Genomic DNA, 27,726 nt, shown 5'->3' with positions numbered 1-27,726 from the left:
ACTTGGGAGGCTGAGGCAGGAGAATCACTTGAACCCAGGAGGCAGAGGTAGCAGTGAGCCGAGATCGCGCCATTGCACTCCAGCCTGGGTGACAAGAATGAGACTCTGTCTCAAAAAAAAAAAAAAAAAAAAAAAAAAAAAAAAAAAAAAGGAAAAAGATTATCCCAAAACTTAACAGCTTAAAACAAAAGTAAAAAATTGATTTTCTCACACAGCTCTGATGGGTCAGAAATTCAGGAGCAGCTTCACTGGGTGGTTCTGGCTCAAGATCTTTCATGAGGTTGCAGTCAAGATGCGTCCCAGGCCGGAGCTGCCTGAAGGCTTGGCTGGGAATGGAGGATCCCCCTCTGTGGTCACTCATTCACTTGCTGGCAAGCTGGTGCTGGCTGTTGGCAGGAGGCCTCGGTTACTCGCCATGTGGACTTCTCCATAAGTTGGCTTGAGTTTCCTCAGAACACTGCAGGTGGCTTTCCCCAGAACCCAGTGATAAGAAAGAGAGAGAGAGAGTGCCATACAGAAGCTGTCCATTCTGTGACTTAACCTTGGAAGCCAGACCCCGTATCTTCCATAATATCTTGGTGGTCACACACCAGCCCAATTCAGCATGGGGAGATTGATCACAAGGGCATGAAAAACAGGAGGTGGGGCTCACAAGGGCTATTGTGGAGTCTGGCAGTCACACCAGCCTTCTCTCCATTTTTGTCTCTTTATCAGCCACTCAGAATTTCTGCCCTGGGCTGCTCCGGCTTCCTCATCCTGTCCTTTCCAACCTTCCTGTCCATCCTCTTTTTTGAGGGCTGCCAGAGTCTCACCCCATCAATTTTATTGCTTTGTTCTCCTTCCAGTCCTTTTGTTCCTCAGACTGATGACTCCTTACTCATTCTTTTTCGTCCTCTTCAAATCCTAGAATCCCACCCCAGCGGACATCGTTTGCTTCTTTTAATGTGCTCGTCTTCCTGATTCTCCATTTTTCTGCTTGACCCCAGCCTATGATCTTCTGTTCCCTCTGTGCAAGTTCCTCGGAGTCTCTTCAATCTAGCTGATAACTTTTCCCATAGGAATATTTGCTATGCTTAAATCACAGCATTTTCTTTGGGACAGATAGGCAATAAAGAGTAGTAAATGTGTCATCAGCTGCCAGATGGATGAAGAAAGCATTTCCCTGAACTTTAATTCATCATTCATGTTCCAGTTTAAGACTTTTAAGGCAGTAGTAACTTAAGGCTTCAGAGTCACAGCACATCTGTGGACACTGAGGGATAAAATGTTTCGTGTTTTGATGCTGAAGTGTATGCCTGGAGGCTGTCTGCTGTGAGCATTCTTGCCGGTTGAAAGAAGGAAGAAAAAAGTACATGTGAAACATTATCCAACATCTTGAGATTATGAACTGTCTGATGTGCTGATATTTTATCTGATGATGTCTCCTGGGTCTGCTAGTGGTGAAAGATTTTCCAGATTTGTGAAGTGTGATGAAAGGGCTGGTAGTATCTCATCCTGATTGGCAGAGCTAAAATGTAACTCTTCGACCTTCTGAACTTGAACACTTCTTTTCGAAGCTGTGAAATGTAAATCCACAGTAGCTGCTGACCTTAGACATTTTTGCTTTTCCCGGGAGCTTTGGCTTTTCTTTTGTAATTAAGACTAGTTGATAACCTTCAGTACTAAGAAACTGACCACTTCTCATTACCCCAGAGATGGGTAGTGACTTCATCTTTCCATGTAATTGATTTTGTAGAATAAAAACCAAAAGAGGGGCTAAGCAGTTTTGAAGTGCCCTAACAAAATAAGTCATAACGCATCTCAGACTTTGAGGACAATGATTTGCACATTGTAGTTGCTAGTGAAATCTGGTGCATTTGGGAAGTAAATGGCTCACCTGGACTGAAGCCCATCTTTCTGAGGATGCAGGGAGGATTTACCAAGTAAATAAGTGTATAAATAGGATCAATTGTAAGAATTTCAGTTGAATGCAACTGGCACATGTGTTAAACTTAAATGCCCCATTATTCATAAAAGTGGGCCCAGAAATTCTTCTTGGTAGTGCATTATAGGTAATTGGAGGGAGTTAAAGACTTAGAGATTGTTGGCCGGGCGCGGTGGCTCAAGCCTGTAATCTCAGCACTTTGGGAGGCTGAGACGGGCGGATCACGAGGTCAAGAGATCGAGACCATCCTGGCTAACACGATGAAACCTCGTCTCTACTAAAAAAATACAAAAAACTAGCTGGGTGAGGTGATGGGCGCCTGTAGTCCCAGCTACTCGGGAGGCTGAGGCAGGACAATGGCGTAAACCCGGGAGGCGGAGCTTGCAGTGAGCTGAGATCCGGCCACTGCACTCCAGCCTGGGTGACAGAGCAAGACTCGGTCTCAAAAAAAAAAAAAAAAAAAAAAAAAGACTTAGAGATTGTCATCGTGGCTGCTTGTAGTAGCCTCCATAGTTATAACTGAAGAGGCAGGCACCTGTCTCATCACTCTGGCATCCTAGAAATCAGTGAAACCTCACAGTGAAAGCATGCAGGTATTTTTAGCAAGTAGGCATAGTCACACCACCTGTCTGTTGGTCACAATCCAGTAAGAATCCGGTAAGCCAACACCTTACTCGAAAGGCTTACTCAGAGGGGTGCGATGAGATTCTCTGCTGGTTTTGACAGGCCATGTAGTCAGCTGTGGTGGTGTCTGTCTTTGGAAGAACAGAACAGCAGGAGTTGCGTTCCATGCTGCCCCTTTGATAGACTGTAGAGCTGTCTGTTGTATTAAACCATATTCATGTACAGACAGTGGATTCTGTTTACCATTGTTAACCAACCACAAGTCTCAAGTGCCACTGTTTTTGCCAAACAAAACCAAGTCTAACCATGCAGGCTGTGTTACCAGCCTCTGGGTGCTAATTCCGATTGTTTTCATATCTCATTACTCATACTGAAGTATTTCAAATTATCAGAAATCCAATATGAAAATAATAAAGGTTTCTGTTCTTGAACACATTCCTAATTCAGCATTTGTAATACTTTACACTGGATTTCATTCTCGTTAGTGGAAACGATGTTCCTAATGTTTAAAAAACCCACAAAAATGCCAATGATACAAATCTATTTACAGGTACTATCTAGTGTATATTTTTAATTCAGTATACTTCAGAATTATTTTTTAAAGAAAAAATTTACCTTAAATTCTGTGTGAGGAAAGGCTGTGAATTTATCAATTTGTATATCATGTGACTGAATTACAGGAATGTTACTATAATTATATAATCATAAAACATGTTCTAAATATACCATAGTGTATATTTTGATCAGCAAGTCTAGAATTGGGTGACTTCCTTTAGTTGGTTTAATAGGCTTGCAGGACTTTTCTCGTAATCTTAGAGGATAGGACAGTGTGAGAATTGCCAAGAAGCTTGGGCTCTGGAGTCAGGCCTGGGTTTGGATTCTGGTTCCACGTTTGCTGTGGTGATGGGCTAGTTACATACCCTCTCTGAGCTCTGATTTCTTCACAGGTCAATGGAGATGATGATCATGCCTAACTCATTCAATGCAAAATACTCACGTCATGACTTGGTACAAAGTAGGATTCAGTAAACCATATGGGTGTCCTGTTTCCTTTTCTTACAAAGGCAAGGTTGTTTGGCTATAGATGACTTGCAGTGGTTAGAGTGACAGAGTGAACTTATACAGATTATGGTAGCCGAACAGTTAATTAAAATTGCTGCCAGAAACTTCCTCCACTGATGTTCTCAACCTTGGCTGCATGTTGGATCATCTGCGGAGCTTTTAAAAAATCCTGCCGGGCGCGGTGGCTCAAGCCTGTAATCCCAGCACTTTGGGAGGCCGAGACGGGCGGATCACGAGGTCAGGAGATCGAGACCATCCTGGCTAACCCGGTGAAACCCCGTCTCTACTAAAAAATACAAAAAACTAGCCGGGCGAGGTGGCGGGCACCTGTAGTCTCAGCTACTCGGGAGGCTGAGGCAGGAAAATGGCGTGAACCCGGGAGGCGGAGCTTGCAGTGAGCTGAGATCCGGCCACTGCACTCCAGCCTGGGTGACAGAGCGAGATTCCGTCTCAAAATAAATAAATAAATAAAAAAAAAATAAAAAATAAAAAATCCTGGTACCTGGGATTCTTTAATTAATTTGGGATTCAGATTGACAATAGAATTTTTCAAATCTTCCTATGTGATTCTAAGATGTGAGGAAAGAGAATGGCTGCTTTATAGCAACAACCATACCCTGAAGGTTGTTCTGTTCTAGAGTTTAAAAGTACAAGAATTATCTTGGAGGAAAAGCTTTCCTAAGAAAGTTCTTGCTGACCAGGAGTTTGCCTGCTGCCCAAATTCAGCCAATCACCTGTTCTTCTGAATAAATGTTATTGGAGCATATCCATGCTCATCTGTTCACATATGACCGTTTTCATACTCCAGCAGCAGAGTCAGAGAGTTGCCACAGAGAACCTGTGACCCACAAAGCCTAAAATGTTACTTTCTGCTCCTTCATAGAAAATGTTTCTGACCTGCCGGGCACGATGGCTCACACCTGTAAACTCAGCACTTTGGAAGGTCGAGGCGGGTGGATCGCTTGAGGTCAAGAGTTCAAGACCAGCCTGGCCAACATGATGAAACCCCATCTCTACTAAAAATACAAAAATTAGCCAAGCATGGTGGCACACACCTGTAATCCCAGCTACTCGGGAGGCTAAGGCAGGAGAATCACTTACACCTGGGAGGCAGAGGTTGCAGTGAGCCGAGATTGCGCCACTGCACTCCACCCTGGGTGACAGAGTGTCTCAAAAAAAAAAAAAAAAAAAAAAAAGGAAGAAAATGTTTCTGACTTGACCCTTATAGTAGACCATTTACCACTTGAATTGTGATGCCATTTTCCAAAACACACTCAAGAAACTCACTACAGACAAATATTTCCTAGATTCTGTTCATTTGTCCTTTTATTAAAAATATATATATATATATATATATAAGGGAATAACTTTCTCAAACCATGTTTTTGCTCTGCTCTCACACCAAAAAAACAATAAGCACAGAAGAAGACTTTTGTGACCAAATGTGGGGGATGAGTTTCATTCCACCACTAAGTGAGTAATCCATTCTACAGCAGGTACCACGTGGGTGTCCTCCCAATTCAATTCTGACAATGTCTACCTGGAGAGAGCATCAGATCCCATGGGTTGAGGGCCCAGTCCCCAAAACTACCCCCTCCTTCAGACACCAGTGGCAAGTCTGGGCCTCTGGAACTTGTGAATGACCAGCTTCAAGTTGGAGTTCCCATGACCCCTCTTTGGGTTCGATTGATTTGAATTTCACTGAACACTTCACTGTACTCAGGGAAGTGTTTACCAATTTATTATAAAGGATATTATGTTACAAAGGATACAGATGAAGAGATGCATAGGGCAAGGTATGGGGGAAGGCGTGCACAGCGTCCATGGTCTCCCTGGGCATGCCATCCTCCAGAAACCTCCACATATGCAGCTATCCAGAAGCGTTCCCAACCCTGTCCTTTTGGATTTTTATGGAGGCTTCATTACATAGGCATGATTGACAACCCTGTAGAAATACGACTGGACAAAAAGGGATATGACCTAATCCCAGCAAAGTCGGTTTGTTCTGATTTTTCTTAGCCTCTTTGTAGAGCATTCCTCGCTTCAGGGTACGGGGCAGGACCTCCTCTGGAATGAGAGTCTTATGACTGCAGTCAGATTTGAGTCCTGCCTTAGGCAGGTGAAAGGAGGGCAGGAGAAGGTCAGAGAGATTGTTTTCTGAGGCCTAAAGCATCCCAACATTATAACAAGGGCTGTGGGAGTTATGAGCCAGGAACATGGAGGAAAACCAATATAGCACAAGGGTAGCTAGCATTATACTCAAGTCAACAGTCATATGCGATAATGCAGTAAGGAATCACTCTTGCTACTTTTTTTTCGAGACTTGTCTATTTCAGAACAGAAAACAGTTTAGTGTAGTACTTAACATTTCTCCTTAAACTTCAGATTTGTAGAACTTGTGGTAATCTGCTTATCAAAGAAGTTTAACATAGGACCCTCTGACATAACTCCCTGGCTAAAAATGTAGAAAAGTGGAGTGTTGCTCTTCATCAGATGTCCGCAATCAGCCATGAATACCTTTAAATGCTAGCAGTTGAGAGCACTGTAAAGCGTCTTCTGCTCTGTTTTCAAGTCTTTTTAAAAGAGTTCTCAGCAGCCGGGAGGACACCCACCTGGTACCTGCTGTAGAACGGATTACTCAGTGGTGGAATGAAACTCAAAACTTTTAAAGTTTAACTCTTTTAAACTTTAAAAGAGTTACAGGCGGCTCACACCTCTAACTAATCCCAGCACTTTGGGAGTCCAAGGCAGGCGGATCACTTGAGGTCAGGAGATCGAGACCAGCCTGGCTAAAATGGTGAAACCCTGTCTCTACCAAAAATATAAAAAAATCAGCCGGGCATGGTGGTGGGTGCCTGTAATCTCAGCTACTTGGGAGGCTGAGGCAGGAGAATCGCTTGAACCCAGGAGGCAGAGGTTGCAATAAGCCGAGATCATGCTCCTACACTCCAGCCTGGGTGACAAAGTGAGACTCCGTCTCAAAAAAAAAAAGAAGTTTTTAGCAGAAGAGGATTCTTGCACATTTCCCTTCCTTGCTTATTAATAAAAATGGAGCCACTGCTGCCAGAGAAGTAGCAAGGTGGTGCAGGGGCACCAGATCCCAGAGAAGACACTCAGCAATATCTTCAAGGTTCTCTCCTGTCAGCCTCCCTCCTTGGCCGATCAGAATCAGGACCTCACTAGGAAATATATCCCCCGCCCCCTTGCCACTGTCAAACACAATGCTGTCTCTGAACCAATTGGTAATTATGAATGGTGTCCTGAAAAACTGTAAATGCTGCCATCCATTATGCTTTATGGAGAAGGACCTTGCTAGCATACAGCATCTAGGCACTTTTCTTTGTGCTGTCTCAGCATCATAGTTGCTGATGGAACCAGGAATGCTCATTAGCATTTTAAGAGATTTTAATAGAAATTGTTAGTTTGACAATAGAAATGGGACAGGTTTAATCTTAAATGCTGTATTTGATCTTGCTGGTACTAATTTAATTCTTGCTTCATTAAGAGAGTAATTCATTTACAGGAGACAAGGGAATATACAAATTTTGCAAAGGAAATGATGAGAATTGTGCGAAGTCATAGCTTTATTTCTTGTGTTTTCATTGCTCTTTGTCTGCATGTTTCTCAGGGCACTGGGAATGCTTTGCCTTATATTTAACAATAGATGCTTCACATTTGCCAGCGATCTGTTCAGAGATCTTGCTGAATACCCAGCTTTTCTTCTACCTCTGGAAAGCCAGGCTTCATTAGTGGGAGGTCCGATGAACTGAATTCCTAGCTGAGCAATTCAAACGCAAGCTCAGATTTGTGCTGTAGCAAAATGGCTCCCTCTCACGGCTCTTCAGAGTCATTTGTAACCATCAGCACCTGTCCTGAAATGCAGAGGTTTCACTGACGGTTTTAAGTTTAGGTGCACCTGTCCCTCCTCATTAGATTGTAAACATCTGAGCAGTAATAACGATGTGTCTTAATCTTCTTATCCCTTAAAACAGCACAAGTCATTGCTGTAGATTTTACAGAGGAGTGAAGAGGGAGAAAGAAAATTGTCTCTGTGTCTAATTATGTTTCTCTGTTCAGCTGCACTATAATAAAATTATCCCTTTTATTTTTTCATGTTTTTTTCTTCTCTTTAGGAAAGGCATATTTTCAAATAAATGAGCATATTTGGTTAAGTAATTGGATAAGCCATCCCTGTTAACGCTACATAATTGTTTATTTGTTTTAATGCTTGAGGCTTAACACCTTTTAAAAAAATACTAATTGGACAGCTTTGAAAAATGTCCTTAGCCTTACTGTTTGCTAAGAAGCTGCATTTCCTGGTATTTAGTGGAGACTTTGTTAGGTACACTTGAAAGTGGCCCTTTGCTTGGCCCCATGCCATGCTCGCTCTTGTGCTCTCTCGTTCTCTCTCTCTCTCTCTCTCTCTCTCCTTTTCCCTCCCTCCCCCCTCCCCCTCTCCCGCTGCCACAAGGCCCCCTTTTCCTTCTGAGGCTCAAGGCTTCAGCCCAGGTGCCACTGTCTTTTAGTCACTGGAGACCAGCCTTCCATCAGTTGTCCTGTTTCCTGGTCTCTTTCCCTGCTCAATGTCACCCACAAATCCCAACACATGCCAGATTTGTAAATGCTGAGCTGTACAGGGCATCTGGGTAGGGTGGGAGTGAAGGTTTAATCAAAATAAACATTGGGAACATTACAATGGTCCACAGGAACTCAAGTGATAAACACTTCGATTAGTTACTGATCCACGTGAAAATGTACATTGAAGTAGAAATGCCTGTGTTTCAGCCCCTCCCGATGTGATGAGTGTCCTTGACTCAGACAACACATAAGCTTGCGGTAACCCAGTGCTTACCCAGATTAGCTCAAGAACAGGACTTGTTGCAGGACCATTACCTGCTTCCAGGACATCTGAACGAGCAGGCTTCGGGGAGAGCAGAGACCCAGGTACAGGTCTTAGGACCTCAGCAGTTGGTGTGGGGACCTGCACTCTGCTCAAAGTCCTGAGGCCTGAGTACTGGGAGAGGAGGTGGTTCTCCTGCCCAGTGACCTTGCCTGACCCAGCTGCCTGTGGCCTGACCATGTGGGGCTGTGTTTCCCTGGGCTGTGAGATAAGACATGTGGGTCCACTGCATGTGGGTCCACTGGTCACTGTCCACCATGCTTCCTGAGCATTGACTTTCCACCTCCCCCGTTACTTTATTCTGGGGCAGGCCGTGATCAGCAGAGATCTTTTTATCTTCTGAGATATGACTTTCCAGAAAAATCATGTTCTCATCTTTATTCCCATTAAGAATTTAGCTGGCCAGGCCAAATGGTGGCTCACGCCTATAATTCCAGCACTTTGGGAGGCTGATGCGGGCAGATGGCTTGATCCCAGGAGTTTGAGACCAGCCTGGGAAACATAATGAGACCCTGTCTCTACAAAAAATACAAAAATTAGCTGGGTGTGGTGGTGTATACCTGTAGTCCTAGCTACTTGGGAGACTGAGGTGGGAGGCTCCCTTGAGCCTGGGAGGTGGAGGCTGCAGTGAGCCAAGATTGCATCACTACACTCCAGCCTGGGCAAGAGAGTGAGACCCTGTCTTTTATTTAGCAAAAGGTCTCTTATGGCCGTTTACATTCAACAGTTCACAAACATTCTTTTTTTTCTTTTTTTGAGAAGGAGTTTCACTCTTGTTGCCTATACTGGAGTTCAGTGGTACGATCTCAGCTCACTGCAACCTCCACCTCCCGGTTCAAGCTATTCTCATGCCTCAGCCTCCCAGGTAGCTGGGATTACAGGCATGCGTCACCACACCTGGCTGATTTTGTATTTTCAGTAGAGACGGGGTTTCACCATGTTGGTCAGGCTGGTCTCAAGCTCCTGACCTCAGGTGGTTCACCCGTCAAGGCATCCCAAGGTGCTGGGATTATAGGTGTGCACCACCGCACCAAGCCCACGTTCTTAATCACTCATTTCACGGTTCTCTGCTAGATGATTTTAAAAAAGGCACTGATAAACTAGTATTGAGTTAGTGTTACATGTCAGACACAAAGTGATTTTACAGGGATAAGCTAATTTTTATTTTCTAGCAAATCTTTGAGTTGGACACTGCTACTATCTCCATTTTCAGAGGAGAAAATTAAGACTTGAAAGTTTAAGTAACTTTGGAAAGATAAAAGCAAATTGAATTATTGTAAGTATGAAACGCATCAGAACGAGTGGTGGGAAACACATTAGACAAGTAGGCAGGGGACAGATCATGGCCTGAATGCCATGCTGAAGATTTTGGAGTTACTTATTATGTTGGTAACAAAGACACACTGGGGTTTTTTAATCCTAGAGGTGATATCTCAACTGTTCTCAGGAAAAATTTCTCTGGCAATACTATGTGGAATGGGAGAGACGGAGAGTAACTAAAGAGGCCTTTGATGCAATGCCAAGTGTAGCTGGAGAAGGACTTGGACCAGGGTGGCGGCCGTGGGTGGGGAATGGAACAGAGAATGGTATGATTTTCTTTTAGGCTTTCCTTTTACATCCCTTCTCTGGACATTGTTTTTAAACACTGTAGCTTTTTAAACATTCTGCCACAGAGTGCTATCAATTTGGAGTTGCCTCCAATTTTAGCAGCTAAAAATTAAACAACAACAAAAAAGTTAAATTTTGAAAAATTGCAGTTGTCCATCAGTTATCATTTATCATGAGGAAATAAAATGATTAAACTCCTAGGAGTCACGTGTTTAACCTGGAACCATTAGAATTCTCTATAGTTCTAAGCCTTATTGTGCCACTAATAACTATCTTGTCCAGCTGTGATGCCATAGAGTCTTTTAATTCCTTTTATGGAAGTAAAAAATAACATAATTTCAAAAAAAGGCAACAATGATGATTTTTCTTGTGTCTAATCTGAATGAACTATCTAAGGAAGAAATGCATTAGTGTGATGTTCATAAGGAGAGAGGTGAGATGAGAAGAAAGGGAACGCCTCCTCGGTTTCTGTGACATGTTTTTACATTCTGTAAGCATTTTCTGTGTCAATAGATTAGTTAGCTAAAGATTTGTGAATTATCCTGACAAATAATGGTCATTCTCCTCTTTCAGCAGGTTTCTGCTCACGGCAGATCTTCTTCCAATGTAAACGGTGGACCTGAACTTGACCGTTGCATGAGCCCTGAAGGTAGTTCTCAATCTGATCATTATTTTGGTAAAGGATATTATGCACGTGAACTTGGTGCTCACCTAAAACTCACTTGTGCTAAATTACAGCCTTCCTAAAGAGGGACGTGATCACATCACCTATCAGCCCCTTTGGCCTTAGTAAGAGGTGGGGATGGGGGTCACTTCAAGATAAAGAAAAATCTCATTGTCGTTGACTAGGCTATTGAAGCTTCAAATTTTAGACTTGGGCTTCTTTTATTTTTGTGGTGATCTGCTCACAACTTCTAAATATATTTCCTTTCTCTCAATTAGATGACAAAACTGTGTTTTCTTGATTTGGTGTCTTCTGTGTGCTGGACACTGGGACATGTAGTGGGAAGTGGGCCGATCTTAACCCTCCCCCGACATACCTTTTTGAGAAAGCTTTGAGCCAGGAATTAGCCTTAACAAGACATCTATCTTATCTGGGGCTCTTAACAGTTTTCTCTACTAGAAAATCTTGAAGAGAAATCTTGAACATTTTGAAGATTAAATTCCCACCACCATCTTCTTCTCCTTTCTTTGTTATTTTTTTCTTTTTCTGTCATCTTGTGTCCCCTGCCCCTTTCTTGAACATCGACAAAAAAGGTTGGATAAGTTTTAGTGAAATACCCTTTTTACCTAAGGCTCAGCACTTATTTCACCTGATGTTTCAGGGATTTGTTAGGTTTATTGATTGTAGGTTTCTGATTTCAACCAACAAAGTCAAAAGGAAATTGATGATTCGGGTGTTCTGTTTAGGAAATGTGCCCAGATATTTTATTTAGTTTCACCATAGATTTAGAAATAAATGCATCACAGTTTACTATTTTACAAATATGTCGGAATCAGTATAAAATGCTGATGTTTTCTTTAGAATTTGCATTTATCCTTTTTGCAGGTGTGAATGGAAATAGATGCTCTGAGTCATCAACTCTCCTTGAGAAATACAAAATTGGAAAGGTCATTGGTGATGGCAATTTTGCAGTAGTCAAAGAGTGTATAGACAGGTGAGTGGACAGTGAGGATAGTTCTTTGTTTATCTGCAGATACAGTTTTCCTTGGAGTTTATTCTTAATTTTAAAAAGGCCCTTCTGGAAAGTCTCTCTTTCCTTTTCCCTGAGGCTGCCATTGGGACCAGCCATTTCTTTCCCTTTTTTTTTTTTTTTTCCAAAAAAAAAAAGGCAGGATCTCACTCTGTCACCCAGGCTAGAGTTCAGTGGCACCATCATAGCTCACTGCAGCCTCAATCTCCAGGGTGCCATGATTCTCCCACCTCCGCCTCCCGCTAATTTTTAAATTTTTAATAGAGACAGGGTCTTGCTTTGTTGCCAGGCTGGTCCTAGGCTCCTTGCTTCAAACAATCCTCCTGTCTTGGCCTACGGAAGTGCTGGAATTATAGGCGTGAGTGACTGTGCCCAGCCAGGATCGGCCATTTTGCATGCCTACAGGAAGAATATAGTATGTATATACATAGAGTATAAAACTGTTTTATGTGCATTTGGGCTGAGATATATATATAAGGGTCTCATCATGAGCCAGAGAGGAATGACAAGAATAAGTCGTTTTTAAGAACATCTCCTGTATTTACCTGTGTCAAGCGTTGTTCTCAGTCTGTACTTGTATTAAATCGCTTTATTCCCACAGTAATCCTCCCTCTCAGTTAATACTTGATGGAATATTCCAGTGGTTTAGGATATATGAGCTCTGACTCTGTTTAAGATCACAATCAGGCCAGGCCTGGTGGGCTGGCTCACACCTGTAATCCCAGCACTTTGGGAGGCTGAGGTGTGTGGATTACATGAGGCCAGGAGTTCAAGACCAGCCTGGCCACCATGTTGAAACCCCATCTCTACAAAAAACAAACAAACAAACAAACAAAAAAAACCCCAGATTGGGTGGCACATACCTGAATTCCCAGCTACTTGGGGAGGCTGAGGCACAAGAATCGCTTGAAGCTGGGAGGCACAAGAATCACTTGAAGCTGGGAGGCGGAGGTTGCAGTGAGCCGAGATCGTGCCATTGCACTTCAGCCTGGGTAACAGACCAAGACTCTGTCTCAAAAAAAAAAGAAAAAAAAAATCACAATCAGCCTAGTTTTGCCTATTCCAGAATTTTTATAAACAATTTCCAAACCAGAAAAGAGTCAGATTAGAGTCTTGGTTCAGATTAGAGTCTTGGTGTTTATAGGCTGCTGTCCTTCCCATTCTAAGTGATAATTTGTATCATTTCTGGAGACTTTTCCAGAAAGTTTTGGTAACTACAGTGTTTCCATTTTGTTACATCTCCAGTGAAGCTTTAGTGCTCCTTACATCGGTATACAAGGTAATGCCTTGTTCTCTGAGTCCTTTTACCCAGCTCTAATACACAGACTGCCACCTAAGTAACAAAGTAAAACATCTGAAGTATGACTTTTAAAGACTGGTCAGAAATCTGAGGCAGGATTTAGTTTTTGTTATAGGGAGAACAGTTTAAGGACAAGTGACTCTTCCAAGCCAGGCCTCATCAGTGTGTACTATGACCACCTGGCAAATCCAGCTGTGCTTGAGAGAATGAGTGTATTCTACGACTACCGTGGTGTTCTTTATTGAATGGTTTTTCTATACTAAAAGACATTTTTGGCATGTTCAAATTAAATTATTTTAAAAGTGATTAAAAATTAAATAGTGGCTGGGCCCAGTGGCTCACACCTGTAATCTCAGCACTTTGGGAGGCCGAGGCGAGCGAATCACCTGAGGTCAGGAGTTCAAGACCAGCCCGGCCAACATGGTGAAACCTATCTCTACTAAAAATACAAAAATTAGCCCGGTGGTGGTGGCAGGTGCCTGTAATCCCAGCTACTCTGGAGGATGAGGCAGGGAGAATCGCTTGAACCTGGGAGGTGGAGGATGCAGTGAGCTGAGATTGCACCATTGCATTCCAGCCTGGCTGACAGAGTGAGACTCTGTCTCAAATAAATAAATAAATAATAACATCAAGATTCTTTTACCCATGTGAATGATCTTTCTAGTGCCAGGAAAGAGCATTTAAAGGTGTGACTAACATGGTACCAGATCAGATCCTAGCTGAAGTTTTGGCTGAGAAATAATGAAAGTCAGGGGACTTTTCACTTTTGAATTATAGACTAGTGTCATTAATGGACTAATATAAAAATATATTGATAATAAAATTTTTCATTAATTTCACTTTTTAAAACTTTATTCTGTCTCCTAAGAGAACTATTTTGAGATTTACATATAGAAAAATATTTCTTGCCTCTCCCTTATGTAACAGAATTGAAATACTTTAAATATGAGTTACTTAATATTATAGTTAATATTCATGAAAGAATATTTAATTAACATATAGTTTGGCTTTGTTTTTGTTTTTAACTTTGGGAGTACCTTTGTTCCCTGACTCCACTAGATATTTTCTTTAATGCACAGAGGAAGAGCCAAGTTTTTCCTTCCTGGGTTTGTGCTATAGAAGAAAACAGGAATGGGCCAGGTGTGGTGACTCACGCCTGTAATCTCAGCACTTTGGGAAGCTAAGACAGGAGGATCAGTTGAGCCCAGGAGTTCACGAACAACCTACACAACATAATGAGACCTCGTCTCTACAAAAAACAAACAAAACAAATTTAAAGTATAAAAAAGAAGGAAAACAGGAATGATGGTATCTGATTTATGTCTTTAAATGGTCTTCTTCTGATTATTCCATAGGTCCACTGGAAAGGAGTTTGCCCTAAAGATTATAGACAAAGCCAAATGTTGTGGAAAGGTATAGTATGCATAACTCCTTTGTAAAAGAAACTGGAGTACCTTGGTAAGGTGTTTACTGTGATGAAGGAATTTAAGTGGGAACTTGACTCTCACAGCAGGAGTAGACCCCAGTAATAGTGGGAAAAACAGTCAAGCTATTTTATTCCTGCTATTTTTCAGAAACTTTAATCCTAAAACAGGAAATTGATTTGATCTTGTTCCTAACTAGAAAATGTAAATTCTTTCCTCTGGGAGATACCTATTTTAATATCCAACAACACTGAAAAGGTGTGTCAGGAACTGTGAGGGACCTGGGACTTTACTGGCAAGCTAACAAAGCCTTCCAGCTTCATATAGGCCAGCAGAACACAAGATTTCTGAGTCAGAGACAAAGGAATTTGTTACTCGTGGCACAGCAGGTAGCATGAGCTTCACGCTTGCATTGGTTCCCCTTAACTCCCAAGTCCCATGGCAGTGAGGCAGAGGGGCCCAGTTGGCTGATTTACACACAATGCGTTTATGTCATAGCTGGGGAACTCTGAGCTTAGGAAACTCTCAATCTTAGGAGGAGATGCTAGCAATCCTGCCCAATCTTTGCCTCAGAGGAGAATATTATTTTCATTATCCTGGTCAGGAAACAAATCTGCCATTTGCCTGTAAGAGAGACTCATCTCTGTGTTCCAGGGGTGTTGGCTGGACAAACATCCTTGGAAAGATATTTGGAATAGAAGCTGATGCATGATGAGCAGAGATGCTGTGAAGAATCCTCTCCTCAATAAGATAAACTTTTTTCTTCTGTCCCACTCTCTATCTGGGGTTGGGAAAAGATCAACCAATAAAATGCTGCTACAGTTACTGATACTTTAACTATGTTTGAAAAAATAAATATTCTATAGCAGCGATGACAAAGACCTTTTTAGATGCCATTGTGGTAGCATATCAAGAGAACAAGCCGTAGAGCTGCATCGTTCAACACCAGAGCTACCAGTCGTATGCAGCTGTAACGCACTTCAGTGTAGCCAGTCTGGATTGAGATAGGCTGCTAAGTGTAAAATACACACCAGATTTTGAAGACTTAGTACTAAAAAAAGAATGTGAAATACCTCATTAATATCTTTGTATATGATCACATGTTGAAATGAAAATATTTAGATACATTAAGTTATAATTTTAAAAATCTTGCTTTTTAATGTGGTTCTTGGTTAGAGTTTTGTATATGGATCATGGTGTATATTTATGCTGGACACTGCTGCTCTAAAGCCAGATTCTATAAAGTGTATTCCTGGCTCTGCCTCTTCTTGGAAAATTTATTTAACCCCTCTATTTCTTCCTTTAAAATGTGGTTATTATCGCCGGGCGCGGTGGCTCAAGCCTGTAATCCCAGCACTTTGGGAGGCCGAGACGGGTGGATCACGAGGTCAGGAGATCGAGACCATCCTGGCTAACACGGTGAAACCCCGTCTCTACTAAAAAAATACAAAAAACTAGCCGGGCGAGGTGGCGGGCGCCTGTAGTCCCAGCTACTCGGGAGGCTGAGGCAGGAGAATGGCGTGAACCCGGGAGGCGGAGCTTGCAGTGAGCTGAGATCTGGCCACTGCACTCCAGCCTGGGCGACAGAGCGACACTCTGTCTCAAAAAAAAAAAAAAAAAAAAAAAAAAATGTGGTTATTATCGACACCTAGAACATAAGATTATTGTGAAAATTGGTTGAATTAAGCCATGGAAAACAGAGAAGTGCTAGTATATAATAAGAATTCAACACATGTTAACTGCTAACATTATTAATCTGCCAGAGGAGTTTAGAATTTATAATTAGCAGGATTTGATCTGATAGTTGTCATTTTATAGTTATGGAACTCCTAAACTAGTCTTCATTGGACTTCTACAAAATAGTGTTTTTTTAACAGGAAATGTAGAATATTCTGCTCAAATGTTTTAGAAAAATCTTCTCAGAACTCCAGAATGGAAAATCCAGGAGGCAAATTTGTCATTTCCTTTTTTTTTTTTTTTTTTAAACTACACTGTGATAATTACTGAAGCATAAACTGTGCAAAATGCCCCTTTTCCTTTGAATAAGTGAGGTTTCCTTTCCCTTAATTTTCTTTAAATAATTCGATGGGCTTTTACTTATTCTTCTAGCAATGTAACTATTATTTTTCACTGTAATAGCCTTTTCTCCATATGTGTAAGTGTTCTGCTTTCCATTTGGTGGCGTGCAATTTAAGCAGAATGTGTCATAGTTTGGTGAGCCAGGTTCTATAGAACGATATTAAAATTCTTTTCAAAACAGTTAAAAAAAAAGTGCTATGGTAAGGACATGGGTTACCTGATTAAAATTTAAACAGCTGTTTCCATGGTTGGGAAAAAAAAAGGTGTTTGTATGCAGAAAATTTAGTCTGGTACACTAAGTGCTGAGGCAAATGGATAAGTGAGTTCTAACATTTGGATCTTATTTTTTCTAGTCTCTGAATGTCATTCTATTTTTATAATGCATGATCAAATACTTTTTCCAGTTTTACATTTTGCTTATCTAAACAACTATTTCCACATTAAGACTGTATAAAATTATAATTTTAAAACTCGATTAGTTACAAATAAGTTGATTTTTCCCATTATATTTTATTTTTAGAAAAAAATTCTATAGAGAATTTTTGTTAATTTGAGGGGGTGGTATTCACTCACTATTTTGGGGTATTGGCCACCTGCTGTATACGGAAAATTAATAATGCTGAAAATGATATCTGCTGTTTGTTAAAATGTATTATTTATCCACGCTTGGATATATAGGAACTTTGCACATTACCTTTAATGACTTGAAAAACAGATGCACCAGTGTTACAGATAAGGAAACATACTCAGATTAAATAGCTTTCAAAAGGCCACACAGAGACAGAGCTGTGAGTGGAATTTTGGGCTGTTTGGTTACACAGCCTGTACATTGGCTGATCTGTGTTCTCTCTCTGAGTTTAATGTATTCATTTCTTCAGGTAATATGAACTTGGGAAACATTCTTGCTTTCTCTTGCCTTCTGTTTGTTCATTCTTAATATGCACTGGCATTGTTAGATTAATGTAGTCACCTAAATTTTGGTGCATATTCTGTCTGCAAGACACTGTGCTAAGAATAGGGTAATATATATATTAATACCAGTTCTGCAAAGAATGTTGGAGTTCAGGGGAAGCACGTGGGAGAGAAGTAGGTGACCAGTGAAGACGCTACAGGGGAAGAAGCATTTGGGCTGGAGCAGGAACAGTGGGAAGGGAGGGTTTCAGTAGGCAGCAATCAAAGAGCGGCCTACCGGGTGATCAGAACAGTCTGAGCAAAGGCCCAGAGGACAGAAAGCATGTTGGGCCCTTCTCAGTAGGAGATTATGACAAGAGCTGTGTTGGGGACAGATTTATAGAGGCTTTGGAGAAGGCTAGGGTATTTATAAATTTAAGAATTCTTCCAGTTCTAATATTCTCTTTCATGCTGAATAAATATTTATTGAATTCTCACAGTGTACAAAGCCCTGAGCTTTCGGTTCTGGTGCTTAGAAGTGGTCCTTCTTTGTCTTCCTGCTGTATACAGTTTTGCATCCATCATCTACATGGGCCCGGGCAGGACATAAATCCAGAAGTATATTTGGAAGTATTCGTTTCCCCAGGCTGTGGGAATAAATTACCACAAACTTGGTGGCTTAAAACAACGAAAAAATATTTTCTCACAGTTCAGGAGGCTGAAAGTAAAAAATCCCTGCTTCATTTGGGGGTTTTGGGGGGAATCTATTCCTTGCCCCTGAGCATCCCGTGACTATCAGTATTCTTGGGTTGTGGTCACATCCCACCAGTCTCCGTCCATCTTCACGCTGCCTTCTCCTCTGTCTGTGTGAAACTTCCCTGTGCTTCTCTAAGAACATCTGTGGTGGCATTTACCCCTCTCCCTCTGACAATCCAGGGTTATCTCTCCACCACAGAACCCTTCATCACATCTGCAGAACCCTTTTCCCAAGTAAGGTAATATTTCCAAGTTGCAGCGATTAGGACTTGATGTCTTTGGGTATCCATCATTCAGTCTGTTACGTATGTTTACCACAGAAATCTCACGTGGTGATTTGTACATTTTCTCTCTCTCACCACTTTTTCCTCAGCAGTGTGCTCTGAGCAACACAGACGCCAGCTTTGAAGCCATGTGGGCAGTGCAGTGCGTGATGTGTCTACTCCTTAACATGAACACTTTGGTACCTACTGTTTGTTAGTAACTGTGCTAGTTGCTGGAGAGTGAGGTAACCAAAACCTCCACAAGCTCTCAGTTCCGGAGGGTTAGAGACCAGCACACAAACAGTTGAAAGATGGTGGGATGAGAGCTGTGATATGGGGCTGTGAGAACAGGACTACCTGACCCAGCTGTGAGTGAGCAGGGGAGGTGACTTAGAGGAGGGGCCATCTGATCTGGTCCTGAGAAGTACATAGGAGTTTGCCAAGAAGTAGATGAAGAAAGTTCCAGATAAACCTATGACCGGAATGGTGGCTCATGCCTATAATCCCAGCACTTTGGGAGGCTGACGTGGGAGGATTCCTTGAGCCCAGGAGTTCGAGACCAGCCCTGGCAACATAGCGAGACCCCATTTCTACAAAAAATAATTAACTGGGTGCACACCTGTGGTCCCAGCTACTCAGGAGGCTGAGGCGGGAGGATTGCTTGAGCTTGGGAGGTTGAGGTTGTAGTGAGCTGGGATCACACCACTGCATTCCAGCTTGGGCGACAGAATGAGACTCTGTCTCAAATAAAAGAAAGCTACCTGTGTAAATGCCTAGAAGTCGAGGTAAGGGATTAGCAAGAGGAACAGAGAGAACTGAATGGATGAATGGATGGATTCAGAGGCCACCAAAGAGGTAACTGGGCAGATATTGGTGACTATGGGTATATTATCCACCCACAAGGAGGAGGAGGAAAGAAGGAATCAGGGTGCACTTCCTGTTTCTGCTTGGGACAGCAGTTTTGTTCAATGAGATGGAGAACACAGAGGAAAGGACTGCTTTATGGGCTGGAATGGGTTGAGACAAGATGATTAGTCTGGTTTGAGAGAGTTGCTTTGTCTCCTGGTATACCCCCCCATCCCTCTCTGTTTGTATGTTAAAAATCACCATGTCCAAAGATAAGGCAGTGTCCTTTGCCAAGTTAGCAGTTTCGTCATTTACTCTCATACAGAACTGTGGAACACTGCCATGAGATGATTCATATGTAAATTATTTGGAGTTAGAATCATGAATCACTTAACATAAATAATGGTAGATGATTGCATAATGTAAGTTCAATATGGCTCAAGACAAAAGTGATATTCGTATTATATTTAGAAATATTCTCTTGGAAAATTTAGAGCATTTTTTTACACATTAGAAACAAAGACTACATATAGGTTGCACAAGGAATAGCTAATGTCTGTAAGGATTTTTATGCAGTACTTTTATTTTGCTTCTGATGATGGTTAGTTTCAAAAGTGGATTGTTCCTTCATAGACAATTTTACAGGGACAGTAAGAGGTTGAGGAAGGCTAACAGCGCCCATGTTTTAACAAAAACATTCACTCTGTGCTTAGAATACTAGCCATTGTCAAGTAGAATTCAGTAGGCTAATGAGTGATGGTGGAGGAAATGTGGCTGCGATATTTGAAAGGTAACACTGCTGGTGGCCCTTAGGAGAAGTTCCACAATGTATCCCAGAAGACCTTCTGTTGTGCCTTTTATTGAAAAAGATAATAACTTTGAGGAGTTGTAGTCTTGAGAGAGGTTATTGGGGTACTGGTGAGGGGATTATCTTACAGATATCACTAAATTAGCAACACAAACACAGCCTCCAAGGAGAGGCGAATATATAGACTCTTCTAACTTTGGATAAAATGAGGAGCAGGGAGGAGAATTGAAGTGATAGATTTGTGTAGCTTTAAAATAAAAAGCCTATTTAATGACAGTAGCAACTGTTGTCTTTGCTTCACATGGAGTGAAATAAATTCATGTGCTTACTTGTAGATGTTCACAAAAGTGTATCTAACCCTGCTTTTTAGTGTGATTGAGGATATGCTTGGTGCAGATGACCCAAAAGCTTCAAATATGTGAATCAATGGAGAGGGTTTGCCAAGTCTTTTCTTTGTCTTTGCGACCACGAGGGGTCTGGCTGTACAGCTGCTTCCCAAGGGAGGAACCGGGGCTCCGTCTGCTGCTCTGTAACTTAGACAGGTGGGGTTGGAGATAGATAGGAGACCCTGTCCTTGGCTTCCCAGCTGTGGTTTACTGGGGTCTAAGAAACACCATTCTTCAGATTTGGAAGCGTTTGTTGAGTCCTGAGCCAGTCAAAGACTTCTTAGCCCTGTTCATTAAAAGAAGCGTAGATTCTCCTCCTTGCACAAACCCTGGTATGATTCTTCACCCCCAAGTCAGTGTGGTGCTACTGTATGCTCTTATCTTTTCAAGGTATTAAGTATTTTCACTTACAGCTGTAATTTTTATTTTGAAGAATTCCATCTTGGCATTTACTGAATTCTTCCCCTTTTGAAGGTGATAATGTGTGTATAAGAAAGATGGGCTTGGATGTCAGAAACCTAGTTTACATTCAACCTCCAGTAACTGTTTCCAAGGATAAAGTGTTCAAACATAACACAAGTACCTTACACAGCTACTAACAAACAGTGACTAGATTCCTAGTAAATGTTGGTTTCTTTCTTTCCCATACTTCTGTTTAGTAAATTTGCACTGTCACTTGCCAACATTTATTGAGTGACGGCTTGGACAGGCACAGTGCATTCAGTGCTCAAGAAACACAACCTACCATGTGCAGGAGCTTGAAACAGATTTTTCTCCACATGTTATTTATTCATTTGTTATAATTTTTATTTCCACCTATGGTCCAAAAGGATGAGGTGGCTCTTAACTTCATGCATCCATTTATAAAAATACATGTGTACACATGTTGAGAGGTTTTAATGTCTCATTTAAAACAGAGCAATCATTGTTCATGATTCATGGGTTGACATATTAAGAATAATTCGTTAATTCTGTAAGTAAACATTTTGCTACAGTGCTGATCCCAACTGCATTACTCACCAGGATTGATAATCAGGCAGTGTTTTCAGAGAAGAAGTGATTAGAGCTAAAATGAGAATAGTGGTCCCCGTGGTACTGTATGTTTTCAGATTTCTGAAATACAAGATGTTAAGGAACATCCATCTGGTGAATGATTTCATATCCAGTCATAGAGGAAGAAAGTTCCTTTTTTTCATGAATTTCAGCATGAAATTCAAATTCATGTTAGTAACAGTTTAAAAACTAAAAATGCTTAATGCCAGAAGTTATACGCTATAAGCATGCCAAGTTTTCTTATATGCCTAGTCTTTATTTGTGAGTGTATACTGGAATCAAAAAGCGGTTCTGGCAGAATTACAAAGCACAGAGCCGTATGCTGAAGCTTTCATAGCTTTTTTGTGATGCTTTTCATTAAGAGCAGTGTGCTTAATATGCCACAGAAGCACCATGGAGCCTTTTGGGGGATGTTTAGGAGTCTGTATCTTTTTGGTAATGTCAATAATACGTTCACACTGACCCTGTCCCTATGGGAACAATTAGGTCAAGGTCAGGTTTAGTTGTCTTTGTGCCAAGAGCAATGCTTTCTTTGGCATCAGATCCATAGGCTGTGTTTGTTTTGCTGTCCTCTAGGCCTTAGAGAAACAGCAGAGGGTTCTGTGATTTCTGATCTCCTCTCTATACTGTTCATTTGACAGGAACACCTGATTGAGAATGAAGTGTCAATACTGCGCCGAGTGAAACATCCCAATATCATTATGCTGGTCGAGGAGATGGAAACCGCAACTGAGCTCTTTCTGGTGATGGAATTGGTCAAAGTAAGAGGATAGAGAGATTTTCTTGGTGCCTAGTCCTACAATTTACAATATCCTTGAAGGACCTAATCAGAAAAGTGTATTGCTGCCTCGTAACTTTCATTATTTATAATCACCAGTTTTAGTGGCACTTGTGTCATTTTCTGCTTTGTGCCAATGAGCCATCTTTCTTACCTTCATAGGATTGCACTGTTGATGTTTTGATACGTTCTTTTATGTATCCTTTAGGGTGGAGATCTCTTTGATGCAATTACTTCATCGACCAAGTACACTGAGAGAGATGGCAGCGCCATGGTGTACAACTTAGCCAATGCCCTCAGGTATCTCCATGGCCTCAGCATCGTGCACAGAGACATCAAACCAGAGAATCTCTTGGTATGTCATCCCTGCTTTTTCTGTTCCAATGAATGCCTCTCTTCCTTTAAAAGGAGCATATGCAAATAATGGCATTTTACAGTCTATAACAATCCTGCATTATGAGACTTTAAATTTAGAAAATTAGCAAGACTCGTGTCAATGACCATCAAATACTAATGGAGTTATTGAATTTTTCTGCATTTACTATTTACCAGATGTATCATTTCATTCTCACTCTGCTATAAAGAACTACCTGAATCCCAGCACTTTGGGAGGCCGAGACGGGCGGATCACGAGGTCAGGAGATCGAGACCATCCTGGCTAACACGGTGAAACCCCGTCTCTACTAAAAAATACAAAAAACTAGCCGGGCGCGGTGGCGGGCGCCTGTAGTCCCAGCTACTCGGGAGGCGGAGGCAGGAGAATGGCGTGAACCCGGGAGGCGGAGCTTGCAGTGAGCTGAGATCCGGCCACTGCACTCCAGCCTGGGCGGCAGAGCGAGACTCCGTCTCAAAAAAAAAAAAAAAAAAAAAAAAAAGAACTACCTGAGACTGATTAATTTAGGAAGAAGAGGTTTGATTGACTCACAGTTCCACAGGCTTAACAGGAAGTACGACTGGGAGGCCTCAGGAGACTTACAATCGTGGCGGAAGGTAAAGGGGAAGCAAGCACCTTCTTCACATGGTGGCAGGAGAGAAAGAGAGCGAGGAGGAAAGTGCCACACATTTTTAAACCATCACATCATGAGAACTCACCACCACAAGAACAGCATAGGGGACATCCGCTTCCATAATCAAGTCACCTCCCACGAGGTGCCTCCCGCCACATTGGAAATTACAATTCAACATGAGATTTGGATGGGGACACAGCCAAAGCATGTCACCAGATAGAAGAAAATACATTTTCATTTATATTTTAATTGATGGTACTGACTTGAAGGTGAGCAGGAAAATTATAGGGCAGAAAATTGTGAAGAATAAATTTGAGACAGAATTAGAGGCTCATAGGAGACACGAGTAGAATATGGGGGTTAATTTATTTGCAGGGAAGAAATTTGGAAATAATCTAGTCCATTCATCTCCACTTTACAGCCATGGAAACTGAGACCAAGAAATGCCAATTTTTTTTTCTTAGAAGTCTCTTTTATCCTATTATTCTACAGAATAAAAAGTCTTATTCTACTTTGGTATCCAGAGTTCTTCATAGTCTGATCTCAAGTTGCCTTTTCAGCCTCCTGTCCTGTTAATAACTCTTATCCATCCAACCCAACATGGCCTAAGCTTCAAGCCATATTTAACTCACCTTCATGATGTCTTGATAACTAGACACAGCTTGCTAGTTGGGAGCCAATCCTCGTGACCACGTTATAGAAGAATTTTAGAGAAACTGGTTGGGTGATTTGACATTTACACTCCTCCCAGCCCCCCACAAACACACATGACATAGTTGGCTTCTTTATTTCCGCCTTTCAGGGCTCTCATCCTCATTCCTGCTTGGGAGGCAAGCTTATCTGAGTTAATCCAAACACAGGTTCCTCCATCCTCAGTTTTTAATTAAGACTTGACTTACCAACAGCCTTACCCCTTCATTGCTTCTGTCCATACTGGTCCTCATTTGCAACGTCCTCTCTTCCAGCAGGTGGTAAACCATTCATCTTGTAATACATTGAGCAAAAGTTAAGTCTTCTTTAATGTCACCCTAGACTTTCTAGACAGAGTTCAGTCACAGCCACCTCGGGTTTCTGCTGCACTTGCTGTGGTGTTGTGATCTTTATCATATACTTGTCTGCCTCTTTGGGATTGTAAGTGCCATGGAGGCAAGGTTTGTGTCTCAATTATCTTTATATCTCCAATGGCTTGGACAGTGCCACGTAAACACATAATGGACAGCAGAGTGTTTGCTCGCTGACCACTGACACTCAGCTAGCAGCTGGTGCTAGAGCATGAAGCTCTACAGCCTACTGTGAGCACCACACAAATAACTGTTGAAAGGAGTATGCATTGATGCACAGCTTCTGAAGCCATCCTGGGGACTTTTTATTTTTTGGCTAATCTAATCCAGAGTCTGTGTCTTTTCTTTTTGGTAATATCATTTGATGATTTCTGAGTGTCCGTTTAAAAGTATGTGAAATTTTACCTTACTGTCTTCTGCCTTGAGGGAATTATATTTCATTTCTATATGTTCTTATTAGGAAAAGAAATATCCCTGCTCTGTGTTAAAAAATAAAAGGGGCAGGGGGGATTATGGACTTGGTTTTATGAACTCTAACAAGGAATGGAGGAGACAGAGCTGTAAACTGAGCCTCAGGAGCAAAGTAAGGATATAGCGTTCTCTCCTCAAAACAGGCTTCTCGCCCGCTGGGACCTTGCAGTATGCCAGGCTCCTCCACCGTCGAACTGAGTTTGGCCCGGGCTTCGCAAACAAAGGCACGGGGCTTCTCCAGGTGTGCCCAGACACAAACACTGGGGCATTCATAAGGTTACCCCCTTGATTGCTTCCTGTTCTCCGCAACCTGCCTTGCCCCACTGGCTCCAGTTACTGCATTCTCTGAAAATATGGGAGCCACAGGTTCCCAAGGAACCCCTGGAGCCAGTCTGTCCAGCAGCCCTGATTTAAGGCCCAGCAAAGGTGACTGAGGTGCTTGTGAACTTCCCTGTAAATCAGGGAGTGTCCATTTCCCAGCTCACAGATCTCACTCTCACCTCCTGTTTCTTCTCTTTTCCACTCAGAGTTTCTTAATATATGTAGAGAATCTGACACCACCTCCTTTTTTCTTGTCACACATCAAGGGTGGATAATGTTTTTCACTTCTTCAGGAGAATTGGCTAAAATTTAAAAAATTTAAAAGAGTGAATAATGTAATGGGGATTGATGTCTCCAACATCATGAGTCTTGGAATGCAATCAGGAAATCAGAGTCACACTCCTCACTGAGTCTCGCCTGGCCTAGATGAGCGTCCACCCCTTCCCAAACTTACAGCAGACCCCTTGTGTTAGCCTAGAAAGGGAGGAGAAGGAAGAAGAGGATAAAACTGACCTCTGGAAGAGGCGAATGTGTGATGTAGAAAGGCTCTGTCGAGCCTTCAGAAACAACCTTAGCCTCATATATCTCAGTAAAATGTGTTTGCCATCGAAAACCTAACTAGATCACTTGGCAGTTTCTAGATTTAGTCAGCAGGTTGGTATTGGCCTGGGAGGAGAGGGTGCCACTGAGATACTAAAAGTAAATACCCAGACTGACTGTCGGCCTCTTCTTGCTCTAAGAACTAATTCAGTTTTTAAACACCAGAGCATTCAGACATCTGATTTGCATCCCCCTATCCGGTAAGCAGCATCATAATTTAAAACCCTGCCAGTGGAGATGTATTGGTAGCTGTGTCAGGGAGCACAGGGGTGGCCGTTAATGCTGTGAGTTACAGCCTGGTGGTGCCGTGTCAGAGTTAACTATGAGAGACCAGTGATAAATTCAGGTTGTCCAGGAGTTCTGGGGATAGGGGAGAGAAGAGAAGAGGGTTGGTTTCTCATATTTGAAGTCCTTCTAAATCATGAAGTTGACATTTTATTTAGAGAACATGCAGTGTTCATTTTGTATGTGGGATCTGCATTCCTCGCATTTTTTATTTTTGCATTCTGAGAGCAACTTTTGACAGAAGCATCTCACAGCTTGTGGTGGGGCGTTTGAACACTGCAGGGCTGGAGTTCTCACCATTGTTATTGTTTAAATTCACTCAAAATCTGTAAGGAAGTGCAGGCTATAGTCAAGGTTCTGGCAGGCCTATCCAGTTATTTTTCAGATACCGAATCTTGCAGAATGGTGCTGTGGAACGAATAATGGTCCTGGCTGGAGCCCCTGCCTGGCCATATGACTAGTAACCTGAGTGCTGTGCGCCTCAGTCTCCTCATTCGTAAAATGGAGGTAACAGTTCTCTTCCTAATTGCCCAGTGGGGTGGCTCAAGAAGACCAGTGACATAATGTTTGGAAGAATTTTGAAATCTCCAAAGTCCTCGAGAATGTCAGTTTCTGGGGAGACCTGAACTCTGCCAGAGAGCCTTTGGAGTCCGTGTTCATCTAGTCACCTCTTTATTAAAGGCAATTGTTTTTAAAGCAATGCTGTATATGTCTCTGTATTTATCTAGAGAGATATATATGTATAATTTCTTCCTGCTTTGAAGACAATCTCCCACTAAGATCTGAAATGTATTCATATTAAGATATATTTGCTTCTGTGTCTAGCATTGAAGAGAGATGAATCAGATAAAATATGATTTCAGGCTTGTCTGCCCCTAATGACGCTTCCTTTTTGATGTTTAGCCAAGGAATATCACTTGCACAGACATAATTCAGCAGTTATAGACTGTTCAGTCCCTTTCTATTTATGCTCCTGCGTCTGACTGAATTCTTTATAGAGGATGTGATAAACAGGACTTCTGGGACTTCTGAGTATCTGTCAGCAACCTTTGAATATCCCTAGGCATCACTAAATGGAGTCTTTAAAATAAACACTATTTTTCAAAAATTGTACCTAAAGAGTATGTTTTTAAGTTGTAAAAACAAAATAACAGTGACATTTATAAAACTTTTTGTTTTAACTCTCATGATACAGACAGTTAGGAAATTGTGCTTATAACATTCTTATCACTGTAATTACTTAGGAAATTTCTTTCCAAAGTCTGGGTTTTGGTAAAAGCATTATAAATTCTAACTATAATTATATCAGATTGTTCTTGCTAATGTTTACATTAAACATAATGGGTGGAAAGTTTTCCTAAGACTGTGACGTGACTAAGAATCTGGAATCCATTACTTTAGGCTGAATCATTCATATCTTTGGAAATGTTTCTGCTGACTTGTGGGCTGACTCAGAGTTGTAAATATCTATGAGGAACTCAAAATCTTCATCATTACTCCTGTGAACTTTAAAGTCAAAGATATGTGTTAGGGATGTGTATTCAGTATATAAGACTGGAAAACGTTATTCAGATAGTAAAGGTGA

General features: G+C 41.7%; 1 protein-coding gene across 13 annotated transcripts in view; it reads left to right on the top strand.

Moving 5' to 3' along the window:
* LOC105463461 (doublecortin like kinase 2) overlaps positions 1 to 27,726 on the top strand; it is a 184,394-nt gene that overhangs the window by 134,522 nt on the left and 22,146 nt on the right. For 8 of the 13 annotated variants that reach the window (XR_976344.3, XM_011710545.3, XM_011710539.3 and 5 more), the window contains 5 exons: positions 10,692 to 10,767; positions 11,668 to 11,776; positions 14,468 to 14,525; positions 22,260 to 22,379; positions 22,605 to 22,751. Coding sequence is in view for 11 of the 13 variants with exons in the window: in XM_011710545.3 (XP_011708847.1) it covers positions 10,692 to 10,767; positions 11,668 to 11,776; positions 14,468 to 14,525; positions 22,260 to 22,379; positions 22,605 to 22,751 (510 nt within the window). In the remaining 2 variants the exon portion in view is untranslated. Of the gene's footprint in view, positions 1 to 10,691; positions 10,768 to 11,667; positions 11,779 to 14,467; positions 14,526 to 22,259; positions 22,380 to 22,604; positions 22,752 to 27,726 lie in introns of those variants that run through there. The other 5 variants (XR_976346.3, XM_011710540.3, XM_011710542.3 and 2 more) reach the window with 2 other exon arrangements.

Source organism: Macaca nemestrina, chromosome 3, assembly GCF_043159975.1.
Source record: "Macaca nemestrina isolate mMacNem1 chromosome 3, mMacNem.hap1, whole genome shotgun sequence".
NCBI classification, from domain to species: Eukaryota; Metazoa; Chordata; class Mammalia; order Primates; family Cercopithecidae; genus Macaca; species Macaca nemestrina.
The sequence above is the reverse complement of the archived record's forward strand: the minus strand, read 5'-3'. Positions and strand labels throughout refer to the sequence as shown.